Genomic DNA, 16,508 nt, shown 5'->3' on the forward strand with positions numbered 1-16,508 from the left:
AAGGGATGGCATCACCTCCACAATAATCCTTACTGAGGCCCCACAAGATTCCTGAAGAAGGGCTTATGCCCGAAACATCGATTCTCCTGTTCCCTGGATGCTGCCTGACCTGCTGCGCTTTTCCAGCAACACATTTCTAGCACCCCACAAGGGAGAGTTCAGAGTCCTATTGCACTCCATGACTGTAGCCAAATTCTAAACAAATGCCATGGACACAGCTCAGGAGAGTGTGTAAAGGTACAAGAATGACTTTCAAGAGGCATAGGAAGCTTGGCAAATGCATAAAAGGAACCTCAACTTTTACAGATGCACCATTGAAAACATTCTATCCATGTGATGACCTGGTACAGTAATTGCTATCCCCAGAATCGAACTACAGGAAATTGTGCACATACCAAACCATTGTGGAAGGTAACCTCCCATCCATGGATATTTCTTGTTGCCATGGAAAGACTGTCAACAAAGACCCTTTCACCCCAGTAATGCTCTCTTCCAACCTGTCAGGTACATTCTGAATCTTGTATATGTACCAATAGTTTCAAGAACAGCTGCTTCTGAGCTGTTACTAGACTGCTGAATGGGCCTCTAACTTCAAATAATGATCTTTGTGCACTTCCTGTGCAGCTGTATCCTTGTATAAATGCCTGACACCCTAATGATCCATGTCCTTGTTTGCTTCTGATCTGCTGGTATTGCTTGCAAAACAGCTTTTCACTTTACTTGGGTAGTGAATACAGTGACTCAAATTAACTTGCACTACTGGCAAATTTTATAACTATGTAGAGATTTGTATAATAGCCCATTCACACATCCCACCTCTATCCCCACCCAACACTTCCTAACCCAGACAGTTATTATTCCTATGCAATAGGATTTCAACTAAAGGGTCATGCAGAATATTGTTAGTATTCTGGAACACAGGTTTTCAAATCAGGGGTTCTAAGAACACTAAGTTGGGCTTTGTGCAAAGCATCAGACTTTGGGGTGGGGGTGGTGGCGCTGTATGCAAACTGACCTCACTGAAAGGAAATTGCAGTGAAAAGATTACAACTATTGGTTTCTGTAATCTGTTTATTTTTGAATCGTAACTTACATAGTGGAAGTTGCTGCAAGATATTACATGTTTCATTACACTGGAGGTTTACACCTCTACACATTGCCCAGTTTTAACAATTGGGGAAGAAAGGTAGTATAAGAGCATAAATAGGAAATCTACACTGACCATGTAAAGAAAACTAGCCCTCATCTCGATCTCTGCTCATCTCCTTCAGCATCGAGAAAGGTTGATGCAACTTGCAGCATGGCTCAGATTTTTCTGTTTAATGCCAAAGCTTAAAGTGTTACATTATACAGCGAATAATCCACCTCTGGACAAGATTACAATCTTTAGTGGATTGTTTAGCATAAAAAGTGCACTTTTAGAACACCAACGTTGTGAAATTAAATACATAGGAAGCAAAACAATGGCCATACCAGATTTGACATTTTTTTGCTAATCACCTATGTGTGCAAGGTACAACAACTACTCAGTTTGAAGTTGTGCATTTGAGATGTAGTTTGAGAATGTTAAAGTCATCCCAAGTAGGCCATACTTTGCGCAGAGAGAACAGTCATTAAACAAGTATCCAGGAATAATATTGCTCTGCTTTAGAAAATGCAATAGTGTCTGTAAAATAGTTCATACCTACTATACTGTAGAAAAATATGCTTTAGTGTTCTCTTCCTTCCAACAGGACAAGTTTGTTAAAAATTCCATGTATGAATTTTTTGCAACCAGTGATCATAAATTCAAAAATAGAGAAAATCTTAAATGCAGTAAATATTAAAGATAGTAAACTCATGGCACTGAGTGCAACTACAATACAAGGCTTTCCTGATTAAAATTATGTCTACATCATTTACTAACCAGTACAGCCTTACAAACCTATACTTCAAAAAGATAAATGTGAAGAATTTAAAAACTATTTTAGTCCATCACATCATAATAATGCAAATTTGTAAAGCTTTGCTTGGCATAACTCTGGCTTGGTTCCTGTAACTGCACTGAGGTCCTTTAAGTTGATACAGGCATCCTAGAGATTGAAAGATAAGAGAGAGATTAACTTGTGAATCAAAGTCACAAAATGCTTACTATAAGATTTAGTAAAGTTTAAAACTAAGTGAACAGGCTACATTTGAAGCTATGACAAATTCTGTTGACTCCAGGTTTAAAATGGGCGGCACGTTGGCACAGTGGTTAGCACTGCTGCCTCACAGCGCCAGAGACCAGGGTTCAATTCCCACCTCAGGTGACTGACTGAGGAGTTTGCACGTTCTCCCCGTGTCTGTGGGTTTCCTCCGGGTGCTCCGGTTTCCGCCCACAGTCCAAAGCACAGGTCAGTGAATTGGCCATACGAAATTGCCTGTAGTGATAGGTAAGGGGTAAGTGTAAATGTAGGGGTAGGGATATGGGTGGGTTGCGCTTCGGCGGGTCGGTGTGGACTTGTTGGGCTGAAGGGCCTGTTTTCACACTGTAATGTAATCTAATCAATTCTAAAAAAATGAACAGGAAATCAGTTTTTTGATAGGGGAAAGAATTAGAATCCCTGTGGCATAGAAACAGGCCATTCAGCCCATCAATTCCATACTAAAACTCCAAATGCACTCCCTACAACCCTACATTTCCAATGGTTAACCCATCTAGCCTGTACATCCCTGGTCACTAGGCAATTTAGATGGGTCAATCAACCAAACTTGTACAACTGTGGACATAGAGAGGAAACTGGAACACAGGAAAACCACATGGCAGAATCTGCCAACTCCAGTCACTCATGGGTGGAATTAAACCTAGGTCACTGGCACAGACAGCAGTGTTAACGACTGAACCACTGCACTACCCTAGAGGAAAGCAGCATTAAATACTGAGCATTCGGATTTCACTTAAAATGATTCAAATGCTGTACTCTTTTTGCAAGATAATGAAAGATGAACTGATTGGGTTTATCACCTCTCCAAGGAAGGACAGAATTCAAATGCATACCAGATACTGTAAAATTTTGTTTTTAACAAATAAAAAATACAAGAACCTGTTGCTGAAATCCTAAGTGGTTTCAAATTCATATTACCTGTTAGGTCTGTTAAACCATTTCATACTGGTTGTTTGTGATGTATCTGGACAGACAGCAGGCCAGCAAGATCCCAATCAACTGTAGAGCAGATGTTAACAAGGAAAGCAGGAAATAAAGTTACCATTCATGTGAAATTTCAAATACAGCTGTAGCATAACTCAACATTTGAATGCTTGTTTACATTATTCCCTAAACATTAAATTTTTGCCAAGTATTTAAATCTTGCACAGGTTTATAGGGATCTGTACACTATTTTGATACAGGTGGTTTGAGTGGTGTTGTGATTGGAGAGGAGTCTAATCCTGGATTCATAGTTTGGGCTAAGAAGTGTGCTGACAATATGCTCAATGTAGTGGGTTATTGCACAAGTCATCCATACTGATCAAATTTGAGAGACTGTGCTTGAAATAAGATTGGGTATGGTCCACCATATGGGCAGGGGCCTAGCTTGGGAGTTTAAGGACTGAACTAATTGACAGTTAATATGACCACAGGCTGTGCTGAGATATAAACTGACAAGTCACTCCGACACAAGCAGGCCATTCAGTCCAGTTAACAAATCAGTCAGATTAATTTTAACTACAGAGCAAGTCAATTACCCTAGTTTAAAATTTAGAGGAAGAAAGCCTCCTATCTGGAGGACAGTCTTGCTGCGATTCAGTTTCAAGTAGAACAAAACTGAATGAGTTTTAGTTACAAAAATGTTTCCACATTTTCAAGAGTATGATAGAACAAACCCATAGCGTGATCTTCTGAAATGGCTTTCCAAGAAAGCCCCTTTTCAATACTAAAGACTTAAACTGCTTCCTCAAAGTTTAGAAAAAAATGCAACAGAATCTATTCAAACTTGGGCTGTTTGCGACACACCAGTCGACAGTTAAGTTACTTTACTATTTTGCAGCTTAAGATTTCTATTCACAAGGGTGTCAAATTAGACCTAGCTGCAGAGGGCATACCTGGAAAAAGCCAATTCCAAAAGCAATTCCAGCAACGATTCCTACGTTTTTCTCCATGAAGTTAATGACCAGTACAACACAACCCTGCAATAAATAAAGCCTTTTTCCATATCAATCTTTACAAGTTGGGCTTCCTCAGATGAGAGAGGAAAGTTACAGCCTTCAAAAGCCAAAGGAAACACTTATTCAACAGAATCAGTCAACATTAAATTCAGCAGGTTCAGAACTTGACAATATTGTATGGCATTGGCATAGCCCAAATCCAATAAGCCCGAAAAGGAATCAAGCACCTTGATAAAACTCTACAATCAGTGAATTATCAAGCTTGCTTGTGAAAAGTATCATTGAAAATGAGTACTAACTGGAAATTCTGCAGGTGCTAACACCTCAGGTGGGCAGAATATTTAGCAATTGAAAATGCTGATGTGGGCAAAGAAGATTGAACAAAGTTGAAATAAAGGAGACTAACCAGATCATGACCAAATAAATCTCAAATTGCAAGTTTATCCAGGTTACATTTTTAATATTGGATGTGAAGATCTTGAGAACAAGTGACTTTACAGAACCCACAGGATTCTACTTGAATGTTACATGTTTTAAAGCTAGAGTTTGGAACAGAAAGTAAGATGGCCACAACTGTACATCAACTTAGTATTTATGGTCAAACCTGTTTGAAGACTTTGTCTTTGGCAGTAGACATGTTTTTCAGATCTCCAGACTTGCAATCAGAGTTATTTCTACAGCAGCTAATTGGGATTCCACTTATTTTGAAGTAAGCAGTGTCATTCCAATCTGTGTAGTTTTGAGCACCACAGCAATGCAACTAGAAAACAAGGTATAAAATTCAGTGTATGGACTATTAACACTACACAGTTCTTGCAAGGCTGCCTACCATCATTTGATTTACATTAACATCTTTAAAAAGGTATGCTAGCCAATAGATCAAACGGTGGTTTAAAAAAGTAACGTCTGACAACATAGCCGTGCAGAAAGCAAATACATTGGACTGTTATATGAATAAAGCTTCAACCTCCATAGTTATTGGATCAAATTCTCTTGTAAAATTTATTTTCCCAACAGTTGATCACCTATAGACTATAGCTCTTGTCAAGGCATCTATTTTACTGCTCAAAATGGAAAGATTCTGCTCATTAGCCCTCTCCTCTGAACTCAGTATCCAGAAAGGTTAAACATAGTAATATCTTCAGTCTGATGCTCATTATCACCACATTTGCACATGCAGCCTGACATCTTAAGTGTCACACTGCATTCACATGAACAGTAAACAATTTAGGTCATCTTGTTTTCACTTTAACTGAACCTACTTAGTACTTCAATTCTGAGAAGAATTATTTGCCTGCTGTTGTGATTTCTATTAATGTTACACCCCCCCCCCTCCCCAGTTCCAAATTCCATACCAACACAGTAGTATTAGCAAACTAACCTGAAAAGGACTTTGCTCTTGGTTCTATTCAGGTGCATCTACCAGATGAGATTCCAATCTACAGCACAAACTCCAGCAGCAGCAAACAGTCATCTGCACATTTCTGGTGCACTATTGTGGAAACTTACCAGAGATTCTGCTTGATTGTTAACTCCATGTGCCTGCAATTTCACATCCCTTTAAATAGTTGTTGCCTGTCTCATGTCTACAGACAGTCAATTTTAATTCCACTATGCTTCTGAACTTGCTTTGGCATCTTAATTACAAAGCTCCTACATAAATGCAGGCAGTTGTTTCAATGGCCTGAACGATTGTCAAGACAGCTCATTGTTTCAGTCTAGATTTTGACTAACCATTAGTTTCACACTGCTGTAGTTCTTCCATGAAAAAGATTGTGCTGTAACCCATTTGAAACCTTAATGGGAGTTCAGAGAGACTACAAATTAAGTGAGGGTATAATTGAAAAGTATTTAGGATGGAGGAGGGTAGGAAAAAAGGAAAAAATGTGCCCAACAAGGAGACACAAACAAAAGAAAACCCAAGACTGTTCACCAGCTTGCTAATTATTGAAGCTGCCACTGATGAGAAAGATCACGCCTGGTCTTACTTACATTGCGCTGAATGCTATCCACAGAGGAACCTGTTGTATTGTATTTCTGTACAGCATCTCGAAAGCATTTCTTTAAAGTGGTATTGATCTAGAACATATAAAATAATTCTTTTAGCAGAAAAAAAAAGTACAGCTTAGATGATCCTAGGCTTACTCCTAAAGATAATTACACAGTTTGTTCTCAGTTCAGTGAGTGACAGTATTGCAAAAGTGGAGGCAGTGCACAGTTCTAGACTTGGTTGAATAGCTGTATACTAAGCTAGGACTGCAGTTGCATAACAAATATTCACATTAAAGTAGTTCTGGCACTTTGAACAATTATTTTGTTTTACTGTTCTAAGAATGGCCAAATTCACATGAACATAAGATGCAAAGCCTTTTTGCCAAAATCAAGTGAAAAGATTTAAATGCAATTTCTATAGTGACAAGACAGTTTATACTTTATTCAAACAATGGCAAATACTGGGGACCAATAAGAACTAATCAAGTCAAATGACATCCAGAACTAGTCTGGCTGACAGCAATGTCTGAAATATTAGGACTTTTTAAAAGATTAGATTACTTAGTGTGGAAACAGGCCCTTTGGCCCAACTAGTCCACACTGGCCCTCCAAAGAGTTAACCCACCCAGACCCATTTTCCTCTGCCTCATGTACCTAACACTATGGGTAATTCACCTGACCTGCACATCTTTGGACTGTGGGAGGAAATCAGAGGAAACCCATGCAAACACTGGGAGAATGTCTGTGTGGAGTTTGCACAGTCACCCAAGGCTGAATTTGAACCTGGGACCCTGGTGCTGTGAGGCAGCAATGCTAACCGTGCAACCCCTTCTATTCTTCCACAATAGCTGGCTGACTACATTAAGAACACAGGTTTCAGATTTCTGGTTTAGAAATAATTGCTTTAAAAAGATTGTATATTGCAAATTCAGATAAACAAACCAATTACAATCTAACAACTAAATAGTAACTCATTTGGTTCAAATGTTATCAAATACAAGAGTTAAATGAGCAGGGAGAGGGGATAAAATCCATTTATTCTTGAAGCCAGCAAATGAACCCATTTTCTCCAGGTCAGCTAGTACAGAAATGTCACAAAATTAACTCAAAATTCAATCTTTTAAGAAAAGGTGAATACAAGACAGAACTTTGTTAATATAACTGCATAGCACTATTTATATAGGACAATATTTTGTATTGTTATTGAATACTTCAAATCTTCAAGTTTGAAATTGTGAAAATCAAGGTGATTTTAAAGAGCAGATTTAGAAGATTTGCTTCTGTGTATGTTATCTTGACAATCAATTTAGAGTGCAGTCATTTTAATTTACTATGCAGCAATCCCAATTACAATTTTTCCACACAAACCATCTCATGGCTAAGGATCACTTTTACATTAAAATTTTGCACTACTAATAGATTCTAAAATTGACTTCAGCTGCCAACTCAATGGTGATACATTAAGCAATGGCTTACTGCAAAGCAACATTCTACAACTAATACTTGAACATGTACTTCTAAGCCAGTCAGGTATATGCAGACAAATTCCTAACTTCCTACACCAGAAATATTTTTCACTACTTTGTTCAAGCTTTCAAGTTGCAGAATGGATGCTTGACACTGACATTGCTAAGTAATTGGCATTCCTCTTATGTGGCCTAGCTTCCAGGCCATTCTACACTGGCATTAACTATTTCTCAGTTGCAAGGTTTTCTACACTTTAATAACCACACAAGGATACATGAAAGAAAGCCACTTTAGGAATAATCCTTGTTGCAGCTTAGTCAGCTAATATTGCTGAATGTTTGAACTGAAAAAGGCACAATATTTCCCACAAAACAAAAAAGGTTGTCTCTACCTCATGTCGGAAGACAAACCCAGAGATTCCAGCTACAAGTTGTGCCAAGAAGATTAGTGACAGGATCATAGCATACTGGTGCAGGGGAAAAAACAAAGAAAGCGTTATTGACTACATCTTTGGAAAATACAGTGCAAAGTATTGTTTATATAGACCATGATTTGATTTAGAATAAAATTGGGACAGAATTTAATTTCTGTTGAGCTTATTCTCAAACTGCATAATTTTTTAAAATTACACAAGTGAAAAAATATAAACACTATCGAGCATAAATGAAGACTGAGTATTGACAAAGTTAAAATAATTTTAAAAATAATTTTGATGGGTAGTGAAAACACCTCATTAATTTTTGTTTTGGGGCAGACATAATGCAAGGTTTTTTTTAAGATTAGATTACATTTTTTTAGATTAGATGAGATACAGTGTGGAAACAGGCCCTTCAGCCCAACAAGTCCACACCGCCCCGCTGAAGCGCAACCCACCCATACCCCTACATTTACCCCTTACCTAACACTACGGGCAATTTAGCATGGCCAATTCACCTGACCTGCACATCTTTGGACTGTGGGAGGAAACCTGAGCACCTGGAGGAAACCCACGCAGACACGGGGAGAATGTGCAAACTCCACACAGTCAGTCGCCTGAGGCAGGAATTGAACCCGGGTCTCTGGCGCTGTGAGGCAGCAGTGCTAACCACTGTGCCACCATGCTGCCCACAATGAGCATTTTAAGAGTTTGGATTTTAACTAGTGGCATGTAGGCTTGGGCCTAATGATGAGGTTTAAGAGTTGGCATGGGAGCCAATATAGTGGAATTTGCTTACAATGGGAGAATTTATGAATGACAGTGAACATTGAGATGCATTAGGTTGTTTTCAACATAGAATGGGAGAAAGTGTGGACTGCAGATGCTGGAGATCAGAGCTTAAAAACATGTTGCTGGAAAAGTGCAGGTCAGGCAGCAAAGGAACAAGAGAATCGACATTTCGGGCATAAGCCCTTCTTCAGGACTCCTGAAGAAGGGCTTATGCCCAAAACATTGATTCTCCTGTTCCTTTGATGCTGCCCAACCTGCTGCGCTTTTCCAGCAACACATTTTTAAGTTATACATAGAACGACCAGAATTGTGCACTTGAGAAAGTTCCATAGCTCAGCAAACTTTGGGTTTCGGTTTGCAGAGTCCAAATTCAACTTGGACATTGTATTGCACAGTTGAGAAATGTTAGCTAAGAAATGTTAACTAGGTTACCTCAGCTTTTTTGAAAACTGAAGTACTTCGAATTCTGAAGGACTTTTATGAAGCAAAGATAGGTTAAGTTCAGTATTGCAACAGATCAAGACAACTACTATCAAAATTTTAAAGAAACAGTTACATCAGGCTTACACATGTGACAGTCAAGCAAACAGATAAGATCTGAATTGGGATGGTACTGTGATAAGTGGGATTTTACTACAGTAAAATGCTCAAGTTATGCAAGTTGCTTCATTGATTCTCATAATAAATTTGGGTCATCAAAACAATGACCTACATAATGAAACATCAGGGACAACCTTGTAAAATTTAAGTTAATGTCAAACCAGATGCAGCCTGAGATTGATCTTCAGTATACATTGGGATTCTGGAGAATACAGACTCCATGAATTGTTTGTGATGTACATTGTTATTACTTCATGCTTGATTAGTTTATTGAATGTACATGTGCTTACATAAGCTTCCTTTACATAAAGGCACTGAAGTTACAAAGTAAACAATTAAGCAAGATAGCCTGGCATGGAGATTAAGTGGTAAAACTTACCAGTTTTAGCATCCATGTGCTTCCTCGGCACGTTGCAAAGCAGCCAAAAAAACCAAATATGACAATGGCTGCACCAGTTCCAATAAGTACATAGGGAACATTTGTACTTTTCTCAGCCAAGAGAGAGAGATATTCTTCCAGACTCACTTTGCCCCATATACCCACTGCCAAAAGCACACCACCTGCAATCTGAAAAACAGTTGCATTATAGAGACAAAATATAACACCTGTATGAAAGTCACTGGTCAGGACTGCAGGTATGAATTTGTAAAGGATGTGCCCAAAGAATTACTACAGATAAGGAAAAAACACAGGAGATTTGTTTAAACTGATCTCCATTGATGGAGAATGGAAAGATTACACTTCCTTCATTAAGAATGCATTGGTTTGCCATCCCAAATAAGCTAGGGTGAATGCTATGTAACAGAAAAGCCTGAAACATTGTTGCGTCTGAGGTTGCAACCTAGTTACAGTAAAGCAAACTTCAAAGTTTCAGCAGTCAGTTAAGAAATTTCTGATTAGCTTAAAGCTGTAGATTTTTATTTCCCATGTTAACAAAATTAACTTTAGACTCCAAGAAAACTGCAAAGTTCAAAGTCTGGCCTAAATAAAATTAACTCAAAGGAAAATCCATAACTCTACTCAACCTCCAAGTGCAGACACTACATTTGAAGCCATTTCAGAAGTTTCAAATTCAAAACCTTCTAAGAGGTTGAGCAGTCTGTGGAGAAAACACATCTGACTGGCACTATTTATACTGGGCAGTTTATACATGTGTTGCAACATCAGCTAGTTAGATTGAGCCTTTTGCACACTGAATTTATGGTGTGGAGATCAAGTTGAACACCTGATGTTACCAGCACCCCTAAAGACAGGGCACCAACAGTATTCAGGATAGGGCTGCTAATTCTGTTGGAGATTTGACCCTCTATCTATTCTACTGATTTCAGAAAAAGCTACGTCCACTCACTAGTCTAGCATCTACGTGGTTCCAGCTACAAGTGAACAACCTGGAGATACCACAATGGGAAATAGACTTAATTCTACAATTAGCCAGCAATAAGTAGAAAACAGATCTATAAGAAAACAAACTTAATTGCAGAACTCAAGAATCAGAATACCACCCCTAACCTGACACTGCATGAGATACAATCAGACTCCCTTTGGATTAGACATTACGGCATTTGGGGCTATTCAGAAAACATTAAAAGGTATTTTTTTCTTGATATCCATACCATGTTAAAGCAAGCTATTTGATTCAACACTTCAACCTCATGTCACCAAAAGTGTTTTGAGAAATGCCAAGTGAGTCTTTCTATCGCTGCATTAAGCAAGGCCTCCACACAAAAGCAGCCGAACCTCAAAATGCCCACTTATATTTGTCAGGTTCATTTTAAAAAAAAAGAGAAAGACCAGTGGTTTTATTTGTTCATTTCAGTCACAGATATGGTGTAAACAACACACGATTCAAAGTCTAATGATCAGGAAAAAAAAGGGCAATAGTTTCCTCTGGAATTGTTTTGGGGAGCAGCCACCAAAACATCTGGTGTCACAATGCTCTCTTCCTGAACCCTATGGAATTTTAATGGGAACCATGTGACTTAAACCTACACAAGTATGCAGTAACAACCTGTTAATATGCAAGATCAATGCAGTGGCGATTGCTCCATCTGCATATCACATCTAAATACATGTCAGTGTAACTTTTTACAAAACTTTCTACAAGGTTATCTAAGAGCTTGAGCTGGAAGCACAACTGAACTTCAATGGTACAGGTGCTTGACAAGGCTGCTCGTCGGATGCTGCCTGAATTGCTGTGCTCTTCCAGCACCACTGATCCAGAATCCGGTTTCCAGCATCTGCAGTCATTGTTTTTACCTACCTGAAGTAATTATTAGTTCAATTAAACTACAAGTCAGTCTTCCCTGCCATTTTAAAAAGTTAATCCCATAGGATCCAAACTTTGAATTAACCTTTTGCGCAGACCCTTAAATTACATCTACAGCATCCCCATTTTCCACTGCTTGTTGTTTCCTTGAACTCTAGCAAATTAGTCAAACATTTCCTCTTCATAAAATCATGAAGACTCCAATGGATAGCATTGTGACTTACCAAATGTCCTAATATTGCTTTCTTGATAATTGATTCTAACTTTCTGGCAACAGATGGGAAACTGGTTTAGTTTCCCACATTTTGCCTGCCTCCCTTTTCAGGAGGGGGTGTTATACTCACCATTTTCTAATCCACTGGAACATTTCTCACATTGAGAATTTTGGAATATTTTAACCAATGGATCTACTAACTCCGCTGCCACTTCATTTAGTGTTTTCCTGTTCTAACATGAATGGCACTATTGTCTTCCACCATGAACACTGAGGACATAGCACCATTCTTGTTGGAATGGACAAGTCAGAAACAATAGGTAGAACTTAGGACCTTTTCCTTATTGATGTTGACTATTCTAAGCAAACTACTAGAATTGAGTACAGACAAGTCCCCTGGGCCTGATGGCCTACATTACTCTAGTTTCTTCCAAGGGACCAGCATTCACATCAACTCTTTTATGTCTATAGAACCTTTTGCTATCTTTGATGTTTGTGCTAGTTTTTTTTAAAATTCACTTTAGCTCATTATTTTTTTAGTATCCCTTTGTTATCTTCCATCCTGCCACTTTCCTTTGTAGAAATTCAAAAACTAAGGCATGATATTATTGTTTTTTTTTCCCCTCCTTATTTAACAATGGATGATTTTTATCCCATTACCATCTTTCTCTCACTAGGATATATTTTTGTTGAGGAATTGAGTAGCTCTTTAAATATCTGCAACTGTTCATCAACTGTTATCATTTAGCCTTCCCACCCAATCTACTCAGACTAAAATCAGTCCTCATGTTTACATTTCCTGAAATTTCTGAACACTTTCTCACTCCCAAACTGAAATTTTGATTTCTATCATGCTACAGTCACTACTCTCTACAAGATCCTTAACTACGATGTCAATTAATCTCACATGACAATACAAATCCAGAGTAGCCTGGTCATTTTTGGAGCAGTTTGGAACAAAATCTCTAATATGTTAATGAACTCTGCCTCCAGGGTAGCCTTCCAATCTATCACCAGCATCCTCTATTCATTATTTACACCTAATCATGGTTTCCATTGTTCCAGGTTTTCATCAGCTGCCAAGGGAAGTCACCACAAAGCAGTCACGTATATATGCGTCACTAAAAGTTTTTGCACTGGCTCATGAGTACAGTACACAGTAAAATGGCCTTGTCAGATATTAAAAATTGACTCCCCAATCCCTCCATTTGTAACTTGGATTTACTACATCCAGCACTAACGGATAAATACTCCATTATAAAGAGATAAGGAATTACTGTTTTTACTGAGTTTCATGCAGTTTTGGGTAAATGGCAGTTTTAGGATTTAGATTTATCAAAAAAGCCTGCTTTTAAAAAAAATGGAATGCCTTTGCAATTCAGTACTTTTCTCCTTAAAAATGGTCTAGGTGAATTATTAACAAACCTACTTGCTCAAAATTTCAAAACAGGCTATTAAAGAGAACAAAATAAATTGCATCAGTTGCAGTACATCCAAACTGTCATAGGAATGAAAGCACAATGGGAAAAATATAGAAAGCATTTGAGTCAGCTCAATTAAGATCAGAGGACTGAACATGCTTAAATACTGCCCTTGCATTTCCATTTTAATGGGATGTTGATTGAAGCTGGAAAGGGGCAAAAATAAAGTTAATAACATTTCATCACCAGATCACGACATCCACCTAAACGAGTGAGTCTTGGAGGGGAAGTGATTGTGCACCACTCCCCCAGTACTGCACTGTGGTGTCTAAATTTTGCTGCGCAAGCTCTAGAGAGGGACTTTAAACTTGGAACATAGATATTCTACAATTCAATCAGCTGTGTTTTGGTTGTAATCTTGCCCTAAGTCAATCTTTGATTTGATATTTTAAATTTGAAACATTCTGATTCAAAGGCATTCATATCGGATTTTTGACAAATTTATCACATCACAAAAGGGATGTCAACTGTGCCAAAGTGCTTGTAAACAACTGATCTTGTAATGGAGATGGGCAAAACAGGAAGATACTAGAAATAAGATATCTGTACCTTTAAACTAAGTACAAGTTATTAAAAGCATGGAAAATGATTTTATTGAACTGTCAATCCAGCTAGGCTCATTCACTAGAATTATTGCACTAGGTCTACCATTTAGTACACTGAGGTGCACACTTTAATCCAACTATACTGCTAAAGGGATTCAAAACATGTAGTGCTGGAAAAGCACAGGTCAGGCAGCATTCAAAGAGCAGAGAGTCAACATTTCAGGCATAAGCCTATCAGGAATGCTGAAATTGGGTTACTTGCCAGAGGCTGAAGCAAACAAAAAAGGTTTAAAATCCAGTGATAAGACTTATGCCAACTTTGAACAAAAAAATTTATATTAAACAATAGAAACCAGAATGAAAGAGGGAAAGAAAGCTAAAAGTTTCAGACAAAGCCAGGTCTGCTTGAGTACTCTACCAAGCTGAAATGCAGAGATCAACTATGGAACAGAAAATTACATACAGACCATTCAAAAATAAAAACAGCTCAGTTGCAGAAGTGCTATTACATTTGTTGCTTCAACAAGCACAGCACCACCCAATACCAGCCAGAATTATAGAAAGTGCTATCTTTTAGCATGCAGACAAACATCCAGAGGAAGCAACAGCATGTGCTCTAATGTAATAAAATATCCCAGGAGATCTCAAGAACATGAAAAAGTTTTACTGTCAAAAAGAAAGCCAAAAAAGGTAGACAACCAAAGATGCAGATTTTAAATAACAAGGGAAGCAAAGTAGAAAAGCAGAGGGATTAAGGAGGCATTCCAGATATTTGAGCTAAGGCAACTGACCGTACAGGCAATGCTCATACTGTTGAACTCAGGGAATACACAGAATGAGATGAGTGACAAAACCTCAGACAGAGCTGAGGATCAGAGAGAGGCTAGTAACAAGGTCAGTGGTTTGAAAACAAAGGACCATTTTATTGTAAAAGACTCTTAACTAGGAGCTAGTATTGGTGACTTGGTACAGATTACAGCATAATGACAACTTAAGTTGAGGGAGTAGAATAGAGAGCAAAAAGCGTTCCAATGCCCAACAGTAACAGGTTCATTCCTTGTCCACTCCACCACAGAATGATCAAAGTCAAGAACACCTAGCACAACAGTAACGGTGGTTTAAACAGTAGGATCAGTTTAAAATCTGCACCAGCCATTTTATAACTACATGGCAAATCTCTTGCCATGAAAGGATTTGACAAGGTGATCCATACATTATGCAAACAGTTAACAGTTGAAACAATTTACAGTCATGAACAGAAGAAAATACTAAAGAAATCCCTGTCCATCAAAAACTTACAAAGATGCACATAACCAGCCTTTATGGGAAAAAATTGGCACAGGCTTACCACATAGGTTAAAACAACATAACTCTTCACCATTAAAGCACAATACATAGGGATTGCATTTCTATTTGGTTGTGCATTAAGACTGTGCAGAGTTTTCTCAAAACAAAGCTAGTACCATAGACAAGGAATTTCCTTATTCCCTCGAACATAAACCACCCACTTTGGCAAACCAAAGCAGGAACACCACAGTCGGAAAACAAGCAGAGTTCGAACAAAAGGAGCTTCGAAAATAAGCACTGGAGATTTTTCCCCCCCCAAAACCCTCGCACAAATTGGGAGAAAAAACACCCAACTGCTGTCAAAAAGCTTAGGTACGAAATACTTTAAAATCTTTCAGCCCAATACTTTCCAGGTTTCATCTGGTGTAGATTCAAACAAATAACGAAACGGCTTTAATGAGTTTAAAAACTTTTCAAAACAAAAAAAGACTTTCCAGCCCAAACGCGGCTGCTCCTAGAGACCCTGCTTCGTCACCACCTCCTCCACTCCCCCACAAAATTCAAGAGTTATTTTAATAAAAATTCTGAGCACCGAGCAGACTAAAGTCCGACACCAGAAAACTCGTTTAGTTACGGAAAAATAAATAAGTTTTGAAGCGGAGAGTGAGTTGGTTTTGATAAAGAGTATTTTAACCCCCGCTCCCAGTCGGTAGCCCGGAGCCGCCACCGCGCTCTCTCTTTGTGTAGCCGCTAGTCGGGCCCCACTTACCTCGGGGCTACAACAGCCCAATCCTCCCCCGGGGGACACCACCCCAGTGACTAACTTACACACTCACCCAGAAAACAAAACTGAAGACGATCAGGAAGGTTTTGAGACAGGTAATGACCGGCTTGGTCTGCAGCCGTCGAGACGAAGACGCCGCCATTTTTTTTCCACCGGCCCAGCGAGAGCAGACCGACTTTAATCCCGCCCCCCCAGGGCCAGCAGGTGACGTTGCTAATCCCAACTTCCGGTGTCTACCATGTGTACCTGACAGCCAATCATCCTGTCAATCAAACTGACAGCCAATCATCCTGTCAATCACACCAACTGACAATCAAACTGACAGCCAATCATCCTGTCAATCACATCAACTGTCAATCATCCTAATAGCCAATCATCCTGTCAACTTCCTAGCCTCATTCCTGATGAAGGGCTTTTGCCTGAAACCCCTGCTCCTCCTATGCTGCCTGACCTGCTGTGCTTTTCCAGCACCACTATCTGATCTAAACTCTTGTTTCCAGCATCTGCAGTCCTCACTTTTGCCTATCCTGTCAATAAA

At 38.8% G+C, this 16,508-nt stretch overlaps 1 protein-coding gene across 1 annotated transcript; it reads right to left on the reverse strand.

Annotated features, from left to right (window-relative positions):
• Window positions 1-1,932: 1,932 nt before the first annotated feature.
• LOC122557216 (tetraspanin-7-like) lies at window positions 1,933-16,155 on the reverse strand. The gene is made up of 8 exons (XM_043704666.2): window positions 16,023-16,155; window positions 9,772-9,960; window positions 7,977-8,051; window positions 6,119-6,205; window positions 4,731-4,886; window positions 4,064-4,147; window positions 3,105-3,185; window positions 1,933-2,072 (listed from the first exon to the last, which is right to left on the reverse strand). Exons 1-7 carry the CDS (start codon window positions 16,110-16,112, stop codon window positions 3,117-3,119), a joined length of 750 nt encoding a protein of 249 aa, XP_043560601.1. The 5' UTR covers window positions 16,113-16,155; the 3' UTR covers window positions 1,933-2,072; window positions 3,105-3,116.
• Between the last annotated feature and the right edge of the window lie 353 nt (window positions 16,156-16,508).

The sequence above is a fragment of the Chiloscyllium plagiosum genome, unplaced genomic scaffold (assembly GCF_037043375.1).
Source record: "Chiloscyllium plagiosum isolate Xiang-an unplaced genomic scaffold, Cpla_swu_hap1 HiC_scaffold_11, whole genome shotgun sequence".
NCBI classification, from domain to species: Eukaryota; Metazoa; Chordata; class Chondrichthyes; order Orectolobiformes; family Hemiscylliidae; genus Chiloscyllium; species Chiloscyllium plagiosum.